At 43.1% G+C, this 18850-nt stretch overlaps 1 protein-coding gene across 3 annotated transcripts in view; it reads left to right on the plus strand.

Annotated features, from left to right (window-relative positions):
• The window catches only part of rxraa (retinoid X receptor, alpha a), a 107671-nt gene that overhangs the window by 59291 nt on the left and 29530 nt on the right, over positions 1–18850 (plus strand). For all 3 annotated transcript variants that reach the window (XM_061072533.1, XM_061072547.1, XM_061072539.1), the window contains exon 3: positions 5515–5753. In XM_061072533.1, coding sequence (XP_060928516.1) covers positions 5515–5753 — 239 coding nt within the window. The remainder of the gene's footprint in view (positions 1–5514; positions 5754–18850) is intronic.

The raw sequence follows: 18850 nt of genomic DNA on the forward strand, positions 1-18850 counted from the left end.
TGGCACCGGAGGATGAATAATAGAGGAGGAGCGTTCGCTGCAGAGTGGAGAAAACAAGCGGGTGTTGGCCTGTGCGTGTATTTTAAAATGTTAAAAATTTGTCACAAAGACACACAGGAGTGGGCGCACAACTTGGTGATTATTGTTAAGAGTATTGTTTTCTTATTATTCCCCTGGTTGAGTAATAAATAAAACAAATAGAAAACTAGATCAAGCTGAAAAGTGGTGAAAAAGCCTAATAAATCCCAGTTGTAGGACATGCAATCAAAATAATGTTTTACCATATTTTAACTAGATGAAAATAAACATAGTGTGGTGCAGAGGCATGTAAGGCTCTTCTTCTCTTTCGCATGAATCATCGCCCAATCCCCTTGTTTGTATCTCAAATTGGGAACATCGCTCTCTCTCTCTCTCTCTCTCTCTCTCTCTCTCTCTCTCTCTCTCTCTCTCTCTCTCTCTCTCTCTCTCTCTCTCTCTCTCAGTCTGTCACCACGAGCTCTGTTTGGCTGACAAACACCACGCCCTCCGCCGCCTTTCCCTCCAGGATGTGAGCTTCCCAACTCAATACGTGGAGGGACTCAGTGAAACTTTAGAGGAAACAAAGATCGAGTTCCTCTTCGTTTCAATGTGCAGGATCGTCACTATCTCCCAAAACCACTCGATTGACTGTTAACTGTTGAGTTCTGGTCGAAGGTCAGGTGCTTTGTCCCCAAACTGACTCACAAAGATCTTTTTCCATAGTTTTATTCGGAAATAGACATTATGCTCCTATTCATATCCATACATTTTATTTGTGTTTTTACTTCTACACACTTAAATGTCAAGAACACACAAAACTCTCCTCAAGCTGTGCATTGCTGCAGCTCCTCTTTTCAGCCTCTGTCTGAAAAGCGTTGGTTTTATCTCCTGACTCTTTAAGCCCCTCCTCCTGACAGCATCCAATTAACTCTCTGTCTTTGCAGAACTTTGACATTCACAAACAACCTGCATGAAACAAAATGTGCAGGATCGTCACCTTCTCCCAAAACCACTCGATTGACTGTTAACTGTTAAGTTCTGGATGAAGTCAGGTGCTTTGTCCCCAAACTGACTCACAAAGGTCTTTTTCTGTAGTTTTATTATGACATATACATTATGTTTTTATTCATATCCATACATATTATTTGTGTTTTTACTTCTACACACTTAAATTTCAAGAAAACACATCACTCTCCTCAAACTCTCCACTGCTGCAGCTCCTCTTTTCAGCCTCTGTCTGAAAAGCGTGGTTTTATCTCCTGACTCTTAAAGCCCCGCCTCCTGACAGCATCCAATTAACTCTCTGTCTTTGCAGAACTTTGACATTCACAAACAACCTGCATAAAATAAAAGGTGGAAAGAAAAACAGAGAAAAGCATCGTTTCACACCTTTTCATCTCGTTCTCCACAAAACAATTTCTGAACCAACTCCGAGCATCTCGTTGTGTTTCCACCTTTCGCTGCTGAGAGAATGACGGATGGCGGTGTCTTCTTTCCCGGGGGGGGGAAGGCCGTTATTCACCGCGAGCGACAGATCACCTGTCATCAAACCGTAAACAGAAGGTCGGCCTCAAAACGTTTGAACAAACGCCACACGCCGTCGAGGGCCGGCCTCCTTTCATCTCACCGTCCATTGTCATCTCAATCATCAATTTATCATATCAGGAAGGCAGCGTGCTCACAGGCGCAAACAGCCGACACACAAATTGGCAAATTTCCTCTGTGTAATCACACCCAGCGGCGGGAACAAAAGAGCAACAACAACACAAAAAAAGGCGAGAGCGAGAGAGGGAGGGAGGGAAGGGTTTGTTTAGAAACAGGAGACGCTGGTGTGGAGTGAGGAGTGAAAAGTGGAGAAGTCTGTCGACGGCTGAAAGTGAGACGAGTCGTAATTTGTTTATTTGTATCTGTCACTTGTGCTTTTGTGAGTTCGGCGTCCAGGCCAAGTGACAGGAAGAGCGTTCAGTCACCTGGACGACTGCCACTCATGTCTTGGATGGTTTGATAATTTCTATCCCTCCTCCTCCTCCTCCTCCTCCTCGACACCTTCTCCTCGACACCTTCTCTCTTATTTAAACTTGCGGCCATGTTTGCTCCACCTGCCAAACACATTAAAATAAACAGTCGCAGGAGCTTTGCGATGTTTTCTCAAGACATATTTCACTTTCCAGTTCAACAGGTTGAGTTGAATTCAAATGGAAGACATGTGACAGGGTAACGCCTTTTCTTTATATTCTTCTTATATTGTCCTGCTTTACCTCTTTCCCCCTCACGTTCATTCCTCTCCTCACTTTTCTCCTTCCCTTATTTGCTCTCCTTCCCTTTAGATTCCTCACTTTCTGTCCTTGTTAACTACTTTCCTCTTACCTCCCTCCATCCTCTTCTCACCTCCTGTCCTTTCTGTAGTTCCTCTCCTCCTTTCGTTTCTTCCTAGTTTTTCTCTCCTCTCTCCTCAACTCACCTCACCTCTACCCTACTCGTCTCCCTTTTCCTCTCCTCATACCTCCCTCCCTCCATCTCCTTCTCTCCTCTCCTCTCCTCATACCTACCTCCGTCCTCGTCTCTCCTCTCTTGGTACACCTTTCTGGTTCTCGGCTCCTTTCCTCCTCTCCTCTTATTTCCTCCTTGGTTGTCTCTCCTCTCCTCTACCCTACTCTTCTCTCTTTTCCTTTCCTCATACCTCCCTCCCTCCATCCTTCTCTCCTCATACCCTCCCTCCGTCCTCGTCTCTTCTCTCTTCCTACACTTTTCTGGTTCTCGGCTCCTTCCCTCCTCTCCTCCTTCTCTCCTCCTTGTTTTCCTCTCCTCTCCTCTCTGGGGAGGATTAGGACAGAGTCCTTTTCATCCTGCTGTAATCCTACACTGGCAACCCAACTCCAACAAGAATAAACATACACACGGACATGCACTCTCTCTCTCTCTCTCTCTCTCACACACACACACACACACATTTTGCTGTGTGACATACATACTGTATGTTCTGGGAGCTTTGCCCAAATAAGACCCTGCTCATATATGACCACATTGCTACGTAGCTCGTAGCTTCACGTGGAAAAATAACATCAGAGAGGATTTTTCTTTTTTATAAACATTTTTCAATAAGTGTTCAGCTCAGCTTCTTCTTCTGCCCCCAAAGAAAGTATTAAGAGTGAGAGAGAGAGACATCAGGAATGAATGGGAGAGAGAGAGAGAGATCTACCTCCCATGTCTCTGCCGGGACTCTGTCAGCTGAGCTGCTCCCCCCCGCTGAGGCCCACAATGGCAGATTGGCAGCACTAATACCACAGCTCGCTTCATCTGGCTGAATTAAAACCCGACTGGAGAAGGGTTATGGGAATCGTTGGCTCAGGGAGAGCTTTTTATTTATTTATTTATTTGTTTCTTGTGTTTTTTTTCTCAGGAATTACGTGTGTGGGCGCATTTTAGGAAAAAAAATCAAATGTAATCAGAGGGATGTAAGCTCAAGGGGTATCAGTCCGGATTAAACACAGAACTAATACAGCTCGGTGCGGAGCTGTTGTTAGCCCTTTATTAAGATGGATGGGTGTTTGTTTTCAAAAGGATGGGGTTTGTGTGTGTGTGTGTGTGTGTCTCTGTGTGTGTGTGTGTGTGTGTGCTGACAGGAAGTGCTTGTGAGGCGAACAGGATGTGCAGGAAGTGTTTGGCTTGGCTCAGCTGGCAGTGAGGTTGTTGCTCGTGAGGATTGCCGATGCAGGGAGGAAGATGGGAAGATTCTCCCACCCCTCTCCCATTTTGTCATCCCGCGTTCACACAGAATCAGATTCCTGTAAACTCAGCCGGGACGGAGACAGACAACTCCAGGAAAACAAATGTGAACTGGACTCTCAGCCCGTCGGCTAATTGAGGCATCAGTCAGTTTTTTATTCCAGAGAGGAACCTGGTCACTCCTGATGGACAAGCTCTCATGTTATATAACAAGTCCATGTTCCCTGCTGTGGAGAGAGAGCATAGTTGTGTAGTGTCAGAAAAGGACAGCGTATGAAAGGAGGGTATGTCGGGACAACACACAGGCAGGGTGGAGATAAGTGTGTTATATCACCCGCTGGGTTGGGGTTTCATGAATTGCTGTAGCAGGGTGTTCATATATCAGTTTCTATAAAAAACCAAACATATCTGAAGATGGAACTGACAAGATATACGAAATAAAAACATCGGAATGTCTTTTAACTTCCTAACCATCACTTTGAGGTGAAATTCCTGCTGTATCGTGAGGGAGAGGAATCATTTCAGCTTCATTTTTATAATTGATTCGTTTGATAAATACAAACCTGATTAAATTATATCTTCACGTGTCTTGAATTCCAAAGAAATTAATTTTTGCTTTAATTATAGGCAATGAAAAGCAGAAACCATCAAGTTTCCCCTTGAAAATGACTTGTTATCACTTATCAAGTCAGTTGCTGATTCACTTTGTGTCACTCGGCTAATCGTTTGAGTTAATTCTCAAATTATATTTTACATTGTTCAAGCAAAGCGTCTTTATGCGAAGCCCAAAATCACCAGATCGTCTCAGTGGGTTAATCAGTCTGATTAGTTTTATTACATCCTCTGTTAGACACTAATAAATTAATCTGCAGCTGTGTGCCTCCTCCGTGATGAACAGATAAGAAAGAAGAGGGAGAGACAGAGAAAGAAAAGACAGACAAATGAAGAAGAAGATAGAGTGAGAGTCGCTTTGCACCGATATCAAATCTCGCACAACAATATGCATTTGTTTGCTGAGACTCAGTTAAAGTTTGGGGAAAGTTTGTGGTTCAGAACCGACTTCAGACAAAACCAGTTTCTCTTTTTTCTTCCTACATCTGAATAAAAACCACAATCTTCCCCCAATCTCCACCAAAGCTCTTTTGTTGCCTGCACCTCACCGCACATGGAGCCCTGGTTGTGAACCGAGGACAGTTGTGTGCTTTGTGCAGTCATCGCCCCCCCCCCCAGCTTCCTTCCAGCGACTCCTCTGCTGTTAATAAACTTGTTGCTTCGTTTCATTCAAAAAACATGTTGCGTCTGAACTCGATTATATATTTCCTCCCAGAACAGAGTTGCTGCCTCAGTTCAGCTGTTTTAAAAAACGTCATTTCAAGGCAACATGGCTGTTCCTGGGTCAGCGCACCCCCCCACTCGTCCAACCATCCACTCGAGGTGGACTCCACCGCTCGGGGAGAATAAACCTCCGTCCACTCTCGTCTCACTTTTTCTTTCCCACAAGAGCCATCATCGGATTTTATTAGTCTCGGGTGTTTTTCTTTCCGCTGAATTGACCGTTTTTGCTGGATCGCGCTCAGATTCAACAACTGTTTTCACACTTCACCAGATGTTCTGGATCCTCGGTGCCAGCGGCGGCTCAGCAGAAAAACATAATTTAGAGTGGGAAACTGTTTCTGAAAATTCAAATGTGTACACGAGGATTTATGGCGTTCTTTCTTTCTTTCTATTCTAACAGTCCGTCCTCTTCTTCTTCTGTTGTTCCCTGAACAGACTCTTCAGGCCAGATGAGCTCCTCCCCCCTGGGCTCGCCCACGTCCCACCGGGGGATGCACCCGTCCCTGCTCAGCCCGACCTCCATGGGACCCTCGGGCTCGCTGCACTCTCCCATCAGCTCGCTGAGCTCGCCCATGAACGGCATGGCCTCGCCCTTCTCCGTCATCAGCTCGCCCATGGGTCCGCACTCCATGAACTCGCCGGGCATGGGCTACGGCCCCAGCGTCAGCCCCCAGGTGAGGCCTGTCACAGATCCACACACACACATAAAGTACACACATACACAAAGTACACACAGCATGTCAAGCATGTCATAAAGGGACAGTATGAAGGGAATATTGTGTCTTCAAGGTCACTTCCTCCCTTGAACATGGAGCGTCACATTAAATATGGCTCATAAATGCTTAAACATGTTTGTACAATGCATCTCACCCACGTCCACAGCCACATATGAACCTGCACATACATGAACACACAGCAGCTAAATGTTACACAACTGCACACGAGTCTGACCTGATTCATCACATTAGGTCAGTGCTGGCTTATCTTGCTCTGAGGATCCAGTGTCAGGCACAGTGTTACCTGCTCGAGGGAAAATAATAAACAAACACTTTTGTTTGTGTTATTAAATTCAGTTTGTTTGTTTGTTTGTGACGACTCTGGGTTTAGTGTTACGAGAAGCCCTGGCCTCATATTACCTCAGGATGATGTTAGTGACTTCCAGGCAGTGAGGTACACAGAGTTTTATGTGTTTTACAGATGTCGTCATGGGCTCAGCATCATACGCTCACTTGTTATGGAGAGAAGTCATGAATTTTGTTTTTTAGAGAACATGTTAGTGTGAAGTTAGCGGCCGGTGTTTGTGCGTATCCTAACTTATTTGTGAAATTTATGTGGAAGTTTTGCTCCAGGTTGTGGTTTCTCATCACAGTATTTGTTATTTCACCAGTTCGCTTGAGTTGTTGATGTCGGATTTGTTTGAAAATTCAAGTAGCAGTCACCTCCACTATTCAAACGTTCATTTAAATCAATACATTTCTGATTTATTAATTTATAAACCGATTTTTAAAAACCAATATGGATTTGATGCCGATACTGACTGTTTTCAAAACCCTGATGACAAAGAAGTGTAGTTGAGGCTTGATATTGAACCGTTTAATCAGAAACTTTATTATAAATATATACTTAAATATAAAAATAGACCACAAATATAACCTTATATATTTGAATTGTTTATTCCACCACATCACTTGAGATTTCTCCGTGTGTTTACCCCTGAACTTTACTACAAACCAACCACACACACACTGCTCACGTGTCAGGTCTTTCTCTTCACACGTCTCAGAAGTGCAACACACACTCACGCAGAGACGCACAACTCTCCAAAGCCTTGACCCCGGCCTTGACCCCGGGCCTCAGTTAATCAAGACCCATTCAAACTGGGATTCCACAGCACGTCAGCTCTGTCACTCTGTCGCCCGTATCTCCATTCTCTCTCTCCTCTCTGTCTTCTGTCCTCTTAATCCCCCTCTCTCTCTCTCTTTTATTATATTTTTTAATTCGCTCTACTCCCTTTCACATCATCTCCCTTTCCTTCTCCCCTCCATCTCTGTTGTTTCTTGCTCCATCAATAAGCCTCAGTTTCTCCTCTTGCATTCACACACACAATTAAGACATCAAAGCCGGCAGTGGCCCAGTTTCCATCTGAAACCATATCTAAAATTGAAATTGTTTCACCAACCCCCCACACCACACCCCTCTCCTCCTCCTCCCCAAAAAGCCTTTTTTTTGTGTTTGTTAATAATTGTGTTAAAGTGCGTCGGCAATGTGACGCTGTTTGGAATTGGGCTCTTCTCGCTATTGTTGAGCTTATCGCCGCCTTCTCAATGAGAGCGTCCCACATGTGACGGAGCTAAGAGTGGATTAGAGACACTTTCAGGAAGTGGACAGAAGCGTCCGTTGCTAGAAAGCTCCCCTCGTTCTCTCTCTCTCTCTCTCTCTCTCTCTCTCTCTCTCTCATTCTCTCTCTCGCTTCCCGATTCTTCTTCACTTTTTTAAAGTCTCACACTTAGCAGAACTTCAGAATCGATACTGAGTGAATTTACTTCCTGTTTCCCTGTTTAGCTTCTACAAGTAGTAAGCAGACATTTAGCAAATAGTGTATAACAAACAATACAACAGTACAATTTAGATTTGAGTATAATTTCAAAGGTCTATACGTTATTGGTCATCGATCACTTACAATAAAACAATATCTTCTTCTGTGATGCTTCTGTTGCCCACAATAATTTATTTATACTCTATTAAAAAGTTTATAACTAACACTACAATTTAGATTTGAGTCTAATTTCAAGAGTCTATAAATGTAGGATATTGGTCGTCGATCACTTCCTCTTTGATGCTTGTGTTGCCCACAATAATAATGGTTGTTAGCAACCTTATTTGTACTGTATCTATGTATAATACTACATTAAATAAGTGTATATTTCTTGTAAATGCTAGATTGTGAACTTGGAATTATGTGTTTTATCAAAGACAAAAACAGGTTTTAGTTTCTCAAAGTACAGTGAGACGAAGAATTGGAATCCAGCTGCTCGTGTTTGTATTGTAACTGAAACTGGACAGTTGCTCCTTCAGGGTGGAGACCAGCAGTTTGTTGTTAGCAGTTGAAGATGGAGCGAGTTGTGCGTGAGGCGCGGCACATTGTGACGAGTCGTGATTTAAGTCAGACGGCGGATGCCACTTGCTCTTAACACTCGGCTGAGTCTTCATGAGCAGTTGAGTGGAACGAGGTCACAGCTCAGCCTCTTCCTCTACTTAACCACCCAGAGCCGACACCCCCGACCAGGCTCACCACACACACACACACAGAAATCACACACTTGTGGGCACACAGATTTGCACTAGTTCTTCGATCTTACTGATATGGTGTCATAAAGACCTTGAATCCTTCCTACTGACCTTACAGTCTCGTAAAAGAAAGTAAACAACACCATAGTTGTTGTGTTTTTATATTTCACTTCCCTCTAAGTCCTTCTCATCACAACCTTGTTTACCATCAACTACAATCGGCTTCTTCTTGTGGCGTAAAAGGATAAAATCCAGGTGAAAATTTGGCCTCCGAGAATAAAAGTCAATCCAAACCACGTCAATAAAACCGAACAATGAGGATTACACCCTCCGCTACATCAAAGACGTCGATGACAAGTTGATGAAAGCCGGGGACGCGATGAACAAAAGTCCCTTTCTTGCCGGAGTCTTCCCGGAGTCTCTCGTCCTCCCAGAGCCAAAACCACATGTGAGGACAGAGACGGTCCTTTATCATCAGCCAATCCTTACATCTCCAACTGCAGTGCTTCCCCTTCAGTCCACAGACACACACACACACACGCTGACTGTGCTTTTATTTTGTTGGTTTGTCGTCCTCTGGTCGGTGCGTCCCAGTCATCTTCTGTGTGTATTGTTCCAGATCAGAAAAACATGTGCATTGTTTTCCGACGGCCACACACACGCCAACAAACGCATTGTGACTCTGATAATCTGTCCCTCAGGTCTTTCACCTTCGGGGACAAACACAGATTTGCCTTTGTTTGAGTTAAATGAAGGCAGGCGATGGCGAGACGTGTCCTCGGGCTTTTCCCATTAGCACGAGACCCATCAGTGGTCGTGTCTGCGGGTTTTCGAACTCGCAGACAACTCGGACCGTCCCTTCGATCACAGGCGCCGCAACTCTCCGAGCAGCTGGAGGAGATTAGGCTCCGGGGTCGGGAAGACATTTTACACTTCGGATGACAATGGTGGGACTTGTGTGTCTGTTGTTCTTCGCGGGAAAAGAGGACGGCTGGTGGTGGTGGTGGTGGTAGGGGGGGGTTCCTTTATCATCGGAACCACTGCCGACTCGCATTTTCCACAGCCTCTAACCGCCTGGTTTCCTCCCTGAGAATCCTAAACCAACAACAAGGCCTCCAGTGTCTCTCCCAAAGAAAACACACATAAAGCACAGAAAGTTGTTTTCTTGGAAGTCGGGAAACTAACGTGAAGAAGGTGTAAATGTTTTACAAGAAATGGAACACACTCTTAATACGCTGTAAATGAGCCGGTGGGGCGCTGATGTCATGCAGCGGCGTTTTGGGTACGGCCGTGTTTTAGGTTGTGGGTCGCCTGGAGACCGACACACAACACACACACACACACATATAGGAGAGAGAGAGAGAGGGAGAGAGAGAGAGAGGTGGACCTCAGGCCCCTCTTCCTGTGTGGGAGTAATAAAGGTCCATTCCGCGGCTCGGGTCTTTGATGGACCTCGCTGTAGTCACTTTGCATGACATCACCGCTGCATGGCTCTAATGGACGCACAAAGAGCCAGTGTGTGTGTGGAGTCCCAGGGGAACAGTTAAGGCTCTCTAACGTCAATCAACCCTCAAATGGATAGGGGGGGGGGAGGGAAGCTGTCTCCAGGTAGCAATTAGAAGCCCTTTTCCCCCCCTACCCTTGTACTGGTAGTTCAAGGAAGTGTAACTAATGTGTAGAACTAATTAAGTTGTGCCTCACGACAAGTTTCGTAAACAAGTCTTCAATTCTTCTTAGTTTTATCGTGAAGAAAACTTCAATATTTATACAGCCGGGTCTTTTTTTATCTTATTCCCCCTGTTACATACAGTTAACTTTAACGTATTTTAGAAATTTAATTTCTTTCAATCACACAAGTCGAGTGTTTCTCAACACAAAACACAAACAGTGATACTTTCATATCCACGTGCAGGATCTGTTTGTAAAGATGAGACTGATGAGCTTTGGATTCAGAGGAATTTCCCCTTCTACTTTTTTCTTTTCTTTTCCTCTCAGACCCCCAAGTTATCAATTCTTCTTAGTTTTTATCGTGAAGAAAACTTCAATATTCTTACAGCCGGGTTTTTTTTTTATCAAATTCACCCTGTTACATTCAGTTAACTTTAACGTATTTTAGAAGGAAGAGTCTGATTTGTTTAGTTACTTTTTGATTTTGATGCAATTTACCTTGCGTCCGTCTCATGTTAAAACCTTCTCTGCAGTGAAGGCTTTTATTTTGAAATGTAAAGTCCGAGTTTAATCAAACGAGTCGAATGTTTCTCAACACAAAACACAAACAGTGATACTTTCTTATTCTATTTTATTTTTCTCTTGAGCTGTATATATATATATTTTTAGATATATATATTTTATTTTCTATTTTAAATTTTTGTTATTCTATTTTATACTATTTCTATCTTATTTTTTGGGTTGTAATTATTGAGCATTGCTAGAAGAGAGCCTGTGACTAGATATTGCCAGCGACTACTTGATGTTATTTTTGTGCATTTGATAATAAAAATCTTGAATCTTGAATCCGTTTGTCGAGATGAGGCTGATGAGCTTTGGATTCAGAGGAATTTCCTCCTTCAACTTTGTTCTTCTCTTTACTGAGGCGTCCTCTCACACATACCTTAGGCCATCATTTGAGAAGTGACAGTGTATAGCATGATAACACTGGGGCCTGTGTGTGTTCTGTGTGTGTGGGGGGGGGGGCCACACAGGAGACAAGCCCTTCAGGAGGTGGCAGCTATACGGGATAGAAACGGTAACATTGGGTTTAGGTTTCAGAGAAGCAGCCTCCTAATGCAGACTTCTAGACGTTGTGTTTTTTTTGAACGCCTCCGGGGACACACATTTATTTTAAAGCTTCAAATAATCCCTTTAGGGTTTTAATGGCATCTGCTGGTGTGATCTTACAGCAGCTCAACACTGTGTGTGGACAGACGGGAACACCGTGGCCTGTCTGTGAAGTGCGATGACGCGCTCTCTCTCTCTCCGGGACTGATTCCATTCTTCTTCTTCACTCGTTACACACACCTGTACACGTTTCTGTGGCTCGGTGCAGGAAGTAGTTACCGACTCTCTCAGCGCGATTGGTCACGCAGGGAAAAGCAAAAGCCCACAACAAAGGGAAAAGCTCTGAGCTGAGAGGATGAAGGAGGCAAACGCTGGTCAAACAGCATTTTGGGGAAAAACTGACATTGTTGTAACTTGCTGAGACTCGTGGTGCTTCAGGGTTTTATTCTTTACTTCCCAGGCGGTGAGTGATTGACAGCTGTCATGTCGGGCTGGAAGGTCAAAGATGGAACTGTTTGTGATTAGTGTGCTAATCGTTGAATAGCAGCCTGTGAGCTGAAAGGCGTAAATTATTATAAAAGTGTGACATGACAACATATTAACAATGTTTTCCACTTCGTTTTCACCAATTGTATTGACTGCTGCTGTGGTTGATTGATAATTAAGATAAGTTAAATGTGTATTCACCTCGGAAGTTCCCATTTCCCGACTTTTGAAGTCCGACTTTCGTATGTTCATGTCTTTTAAAGTACACATTGACACCTCTGTCCAGTATTAACGTAACAACCAAAAGCAAAGAAAAGGAATCAGTTGTGACGGGTAAACAAATGATTCAAAAACATCTGTGCATGTTAATCATAAAAACATCTGTATTGTTTGTTAAAGAGACGGTTTGTACAGTTTGCACGTAACACAAGTTCAAAGTTGTAACTTGCTGAGACTCGAGGAGCTTCAGGGTTTTTCTGCCACATTATTCTTTACTTCCCAGGCGATGAGTGATTGACAGCTGTCATGTCGAGCTGGAAGGTCAAAGATGGAACTGTTTGTGATTAGTGTGCTAATTGTTGAATAGCAGCCTGTGAGCTAAAAGGCGTAAATGTGCATGTGTTTAGACGTTGGAATGTGGAAAAAACATGGACGCTGTTAACAAATTGTGTTTTATTTGTTGTGTTCAGTTGTTTAAACGACACCTTGACACCTCTGTCCAATATTAACGTAGAAAAGGAATCAGTTGTGACCGGTAAACAAATGATTCAAAAACATCTGTGCATGTTGATCATAAAAACATCTGTATTATATCTATTAAAAAGACGGTTTGTACAATTTGCACGTAGCAGAAGTTAAAAGTTGAAGTCAGGAGCTTCCATTAAGAGCCACTTGTAAATTGATGTGAATGAATTTTTAAAAATGATGAGATCGAATGCACCAACATTTTCGTAGCTGCTGATCTGACATGAAATTTACACATGAACACACTATTCTATCATTATTAATTATTCCTGCTGCAATATGGAAAATTGCAGCGGAAGTGGATTCGTGGTGAACGGCCGGACGATAATGGACTCACTAGAAAATTAATCTCGGGACTGGGTCTCGCTGGTTTGACCCTGAAAATACTTCCTGGTCCATCTCGAGGTGATAAGTTACTCGGTGAAGAGTGTTTTCAATGACTCGCTGGAGGACGTGGACCCGCGGACGCTGGACAGACAAGTGGGACACTCACGCCTTGATTTAGCTTTGGAAAATGGAAATGCTAATTGCTCGTTTGACATTGGAGATGAATGGCCAGATAACTGCTGGAAGACTTCCTAATGGCTCGAGAAACGCCTCGTTCATCACCCAATGACAGCTGGGCGACATAAATAAGCTTATTATTACATGTCGCAGATTTCTTTGCTGCAGTTAGAGTTTACGGAACTGGTTCTCCCGCTCATGTTTGAACCATAGACTGTAAATTAAAGATGGACGACGTGTCTCCACTTGCTCCCATGTTCCAGAAAGGAGGCCAGAATATCCTTGGGTATGGAAATTGCAATCTTGCGGTGATGACATCATTTGAGTCTCCGCCGTAATTATCAGGAGACAGAGTCTGTCTCAGCTGTCAATCATGACTGTTCACCTTGGTTACTAGGAAATGTCATTAATTCTCAATAAATGGAAATCTGTTTATTCCACTTCAATTCTTAATTTCACTTTGAAAAAGATCAGGAGAAGTCCCTGGTTACATATTGCGTACACGTTGCCATGGTGACTGCGAGATTAGCACTAATATAAAAGAGCTATATGTAGGAGCTGCTGTGTCAGTGGCACCTGTCGCACTGTCTCCTATTAAAACACACGTACAGTTACTGTAAAACATAAACAGACGCTCATGCATTCACACACAAGATCCAGAAACACGTGCAGAGACGAACAAACAAACACACAAACACACACACAGACACACACACAGGCATGAAACTGGCACAAAAATAAAAAAATGCATGTATTCATGCCGTGGACCCTTTGTGCACACACACTCTCCCATGGATGCCACAAAGACTTAGACACACACACACACACACACACACACACACACACATTCTGCCACTCTCTCGGCATCACTCTGCGTATTCCCCCCCCTCCTCTGCCGTAAGGCTCGCTGTCTTTCATGCAGCTGATCGTCTTAATATCCTCCTTTTTCACTGTAACAACAGTTTCTGTCAAAGCACACACACACACACACACACACAGACACACACACAGGCGAGTGCCAGCAGTGCTTGTGATGATTCATTTTATCTGTTGTGGCACAGCGGGGGGGCGAGTGTTGGAAAACCTCCGAGCTGTCTAGAATAATGTCTGCCTCTCCTAAACTCTCTCTCTCCACCGGGAGGGACGAGCGAGAGTTTTATTACAACTGAGTGACAATAACAATGGAGCCGTTTTACAATGCGGCGAGGATTTATTTAGTGTCACGATAAAACTTTAGGAACAGTTAATGAATGATTTACAGATTCACTTACAGATCATTAATAAGCCATTAGAGTAAATTAAACTATTCTTGTTATGTTGATCTTTCATTGTCTGAAAACTTTCCAATATCAAGAGGAAGAAGATGAAATGTTAAAAAGCCAAACTTGTTACTTTTCAAATATGTAAACAGGTTATTGTTGATCTGTAGAAAATGTTTTGTGTGATTAAGCATCAATGAAGTCGTTACTGATGACCTATTTAATGTGAACTGTCTCGTGTTAAAAGCTTCATCTATTATTCATCTTATTTTGAAAAGGTGGCACAGAGTTTTGATCTTGATCCTATGTTTTTTTTGGGAGGGTGTTGGGGGGGGTTGACGTACAGTACATTTCTTTTCAGATGCTGATCAGTCGAGGGAATTCATGTCGGCGCAGGGACGGGTTTCTAAAACATCTGGAGATTTATCTTTGCTCAGAATATACAGTAGGATCCCAGTGAGGTTTCTCTTCCAAGGAAAGTCTGCATGATTAACATTAGAATTATCAAATCGTGCTCGTAGAATTTTTAACAAGTACAGTTTTAATTAGAATCACACTTATTACTCCGCCAAGGCCATGAAATCAGTATCTCCGCTGCAGAAGAATGATAAACCAAATAAAATCTGATGAAAACACATTTCAATCTGCTAGATTTAGATGTTTCAAAATCAAATTGTGGACTCATGAATTATTCATTTTGCCAAGGAGGTTATGTTTTCACCCGTGTCTTTGTTTGCTGGTTTGTAAGGAAACTACACAAAATAACTTTACCACGAAAGTTAGTGGAAGGATGTAGGTCCGGAAAGAAGCCATTGAAATTTTATGTGGATGTTGGGAACAATACAAAATTGGACAAACTTAGATACCGATATCGATGAGTTTCGCAAAAATCTGTTTACTAGTTTTTGCATAATCCTGCTGACGAACAAACTTAAAACATAACCTCCTTGGTGGAGATAATAATATAAAAAAAATAGATTTAATTTGGACAGTAATTCCCTGAAACCATCGAGTCATATTCATCTCTCCGATGAAAACACATTTCAATCTGCTTGATTTAGATTTTTATGTGGATCCAAACCAAATTGTGGAGCCATGAATTATTAATTTCGCCGAGGAGGTTATGTTTTCACCCGTGTCTTTGTTTGCTGGTTTGTAAGGAAGCTACACAAAAATAACTTTCCCATGAAACTTGGTGGAAGGATGTTGGTCTGGAAAGAAGACATTGGAATTTGATTTGGAGGCTGGGAAATGATTTTGGGCGTTTTTCACCAAAACCGGACAAACTTAGATACTGATTTCGATATTCGCAGAAATCTGTTGACTTAGTTTTTGTATAATCCTGTTGACAAACAAACAAACAAGAGTTTAAACATAATTTCCTTGGCGGACATAATATAAAAAATATATAATTAATTTTGACGGTTATTCCCTGAAACCATTGAGTCATATTCATATCTCCGTCCTGTTCCCTTCCTGAGTTTAACTCTTCAGTTCCACGACAGGCATATTTGCAGACGACCCCTAACTTCCTCCACAAATAGCCGAGCTGCGGTGACGAGTTATTCCAACGTATCGTGCTCTCGCCCGCGTGCCCGTGGCTTCGTGGTCGTTCCAGAGCCGCGTGTGTTCAAACAGGTGCCGTTAGAAAACCTGTAACTGATCCCGAAGGGCAGCTCACTGTGAACGCACCCTGAAGGCCACTGAAGAGCAGGCCCATTAACACACGGCCCCTTATGTAAAACCCGATCCCCCCCATCTCCGCTGATACGTGTCCAGATAAGACTCCGACACACTAACACACACACACACACACACACACACTCCACAGGGGAGGAGGGGTTCTCACTCATTCCTCTCATACTTTACGGAGCTGTCGAGATAAGTTTGCTTTGAGAAGGAAGCGATTGTCGTGAGGTGTCAGAGGTCAAAGGTGACGCACGGTGGGGGGATGGGGGGGTTATCAGGAGGTGACATCATGACCTGATCCCTGTCTTCACCTCTCAGGAGGCAGCTGGTTGTGTGTTGTCTCCTGTCAACACAAGATTTGTATCCCGCACACTCTCCGCTCCTCCGAAACTCGCCTTGAAGTAAAAGTAAATTAAAGTTACAACACCTTTTTTTTTTTCTTAATCATTCTCTGGGAGGAAACTACGGTTGATTGAGTTTGAGATCGTAAAAAAAGAAAAGAAAAGAAAAGTAGAACGTTCTATTCCTGGCCGTGTTTCTTCCTGTAAGGGCGTTTCTTTTTTTAAAGAGAGAATTCTGTGAGTGTAACTTTCTCCGTGTTGAAAAGAAACACACAAAAAGGAGAAGGTGCCCTTGAACTGGAAAGCGAGTGAAGTTCCACACGAGGTTTGTGCGTTGAGGAGCGGAGCGCCAGGATTTGATGTCTCCGTTTGAAGTGTCTTTATGTGCAGAGTCTGTGCTCTGACTCGCTGAATCCAGCTAAGCCCGTCTTAAGCAGAGTTCTCCACTGTCTGCGCTCGTCTTCCCTCTTCTCCTCCGCTCACTCGGGGGACAGATCTATCGCTTTTCACTTCGCCCGCCGTGCGTTGTTGTCGTAGAATACTAATAGTTTACAGCACCTGCTCCGGAGCCAGTAACGACTCTTTCTATTAAAGTGAAACACGAGTGAGGAGGAGGACAACAGGGAGCCGGGCCGACGCACAACACAAACAACTTTGTATATCTCATCGCTGATTGTAGACAATAATCAAATATATGGGAATTAGGTTGATTTATTGAATATGAATCTGTCTGGTTTTTTTTTCCAGTGGTTATTGTTGTGCCTGTAGTGCAGAACAGACTGATCGATTAGTTGATTGACAGGAGATTAAAAGACTGCAATATTTTATACATGATCCATCATAACACTTTAATAGTTCCAGCTTCTCAAAGCAACTTTAAGATGTGACAGAACCTGTGATGGCTCTTTTTTACCATATTTTGAAATCCAAAAATATGATTAGGGAAATAAGTTTATAGGAAAAGGACACATAAAATGTATATATTTGGGACTTTAATATCTATATATTTGCTATATTTGTAATTTCATCAGTTTTACTTCATTTTAATTGTAGTATTGTTTCTTTGTTTTACCCTGTTGCTATGCAAATATAGCTAATTGTAATTATTATCAATAGTATATAAATCTAGTTATTCATTTAAAAGCTTCCAATCAAATCTTTATGAAAGTATTGAGCACTTTTGATTTACAACGTAGAAATGTTTTGTTATAAAGAAGTGAGTTCACAAATTACCTTTTTTTAAACAAGTTTTCAACCACAAACTTAAAACTTCTTTAATATTTTAGTGGAGTTCACAAAATTTTTGCGTGAAACATAAAATATGAACCTAATATATAGTTTATCTTTTACCAGTAGCCCTTTACTAAAGAACCCAGCAGCCCTCCGCTCTGCAGGACCCGACTCTCCTCTGAGGAAACATTAATTCAACATCCGTACATGTTTGAATATTTCATCAATGTGCCCGAGCCAGCGGGGGGGGACACGGGACAAATAATCACATACGTGCAGAATCTGACACCCACGAGCACAGAGACACACACACACAAACACACACACACACACAAACACACACACACACTGTACTGGATGTACTGATCCAATGTCCTCAAAAACATGTTGCGTCACTTCAGGAGCTGGTGTCGGTTTGTTGTTCTTTTGTCCCACATTTCCCGTCCTTGATGTTTAAATGTCCCTCGTCTGTCCCTCTCCCTCAAGTCTGTCAAAGTTTTTAAAAAGGGGAAGTCTCCTCCGAAGACAGAAACAGTGAGTAAGAGAGAGAGAGGATCATCGGGGGGGTTTCCCAAAGACGTGTGTACACCCAGCTGGAGGGTCACATGCGTGTGTGTGTGTGTGTGTTGAAGTGGTGGTGGGCACATGTATTCTATTTCCAGAACCAGCCCTGAGCCACTTTAATCCCCCCCGCCTTGCCTCCTCCGTGGGCATGGTCCGAAGAGAAAGAAAGAAAAAGGTCCCCCCCCCCCTCGGCCTGCCCACCCTACCCCACCGTGGGGGGGGGCAGTGTCTCTGAGATTGTGTTGCAGGTTGAACTGGAAATAGATTGTGAGAGGAAGAGACTTCAGACAGAAGGTTTGAGAGAATCTCAGGCTCTGTTAGCTACGGGGGGGAAAGAGACTCAGACGTTTAACTGAGGTAAGGCCCTGTGTTGTGTGCATGCGTGTGTGTGTGGGGGGGGGGGGGACGACACACACTGAGATGTGGGTGTGTGTGCACACGCCGCCACAGCTGGTCCCAAACAAGTGATGCAGCTCTATTGGTCCCTTTGTGTCATCGAGACGCTTTTCTTAAAAAATCAGCTTATTCCCGGCGGAAAAAAGCCTTTTTTTATAAATAAATAAACATTCTTATTCTCCCGTGTGTCGGCTTTGAATTTAGATATTGCAAATTATACATTTTTGACAGTTTAAAACTCCAACTCCATCAATATTCTGAAGCTTTCCTTTCGTTAATATTGAAATTATGTGTCAAATACCAGGAGAAAGGCTCTGCAGCATAATAACCACAGAATAATCTCATTATTTCTGATTTCCTGAAGCTTAAGCCTCTCGTGTGTGTACGTTGCATTCAGTCTGTATTTGTGTAAACAGGGTGTGAGGAGCCGGCCAGGGGTTTGTTGGTGTCGGGGTGTGAATTGAACATTTTCATGACGTGGACGGCTTTAAC

The sequence above is a fragment of the Limanda limanda genome, chromosome 1 (genome assembly GCF_963576545.1).
Source record: "Limanda limanda chromosome 1, fLimLim1.1, whole genome shotgun sequence".
Classification (NCBI taxonomy): domain Eukaryota; kingdom Metazoa; phylum Chordata; class Actinopteri; order Pleuronectiformes; family Pleuronectidae; genus Limanda; species Limanda limanda.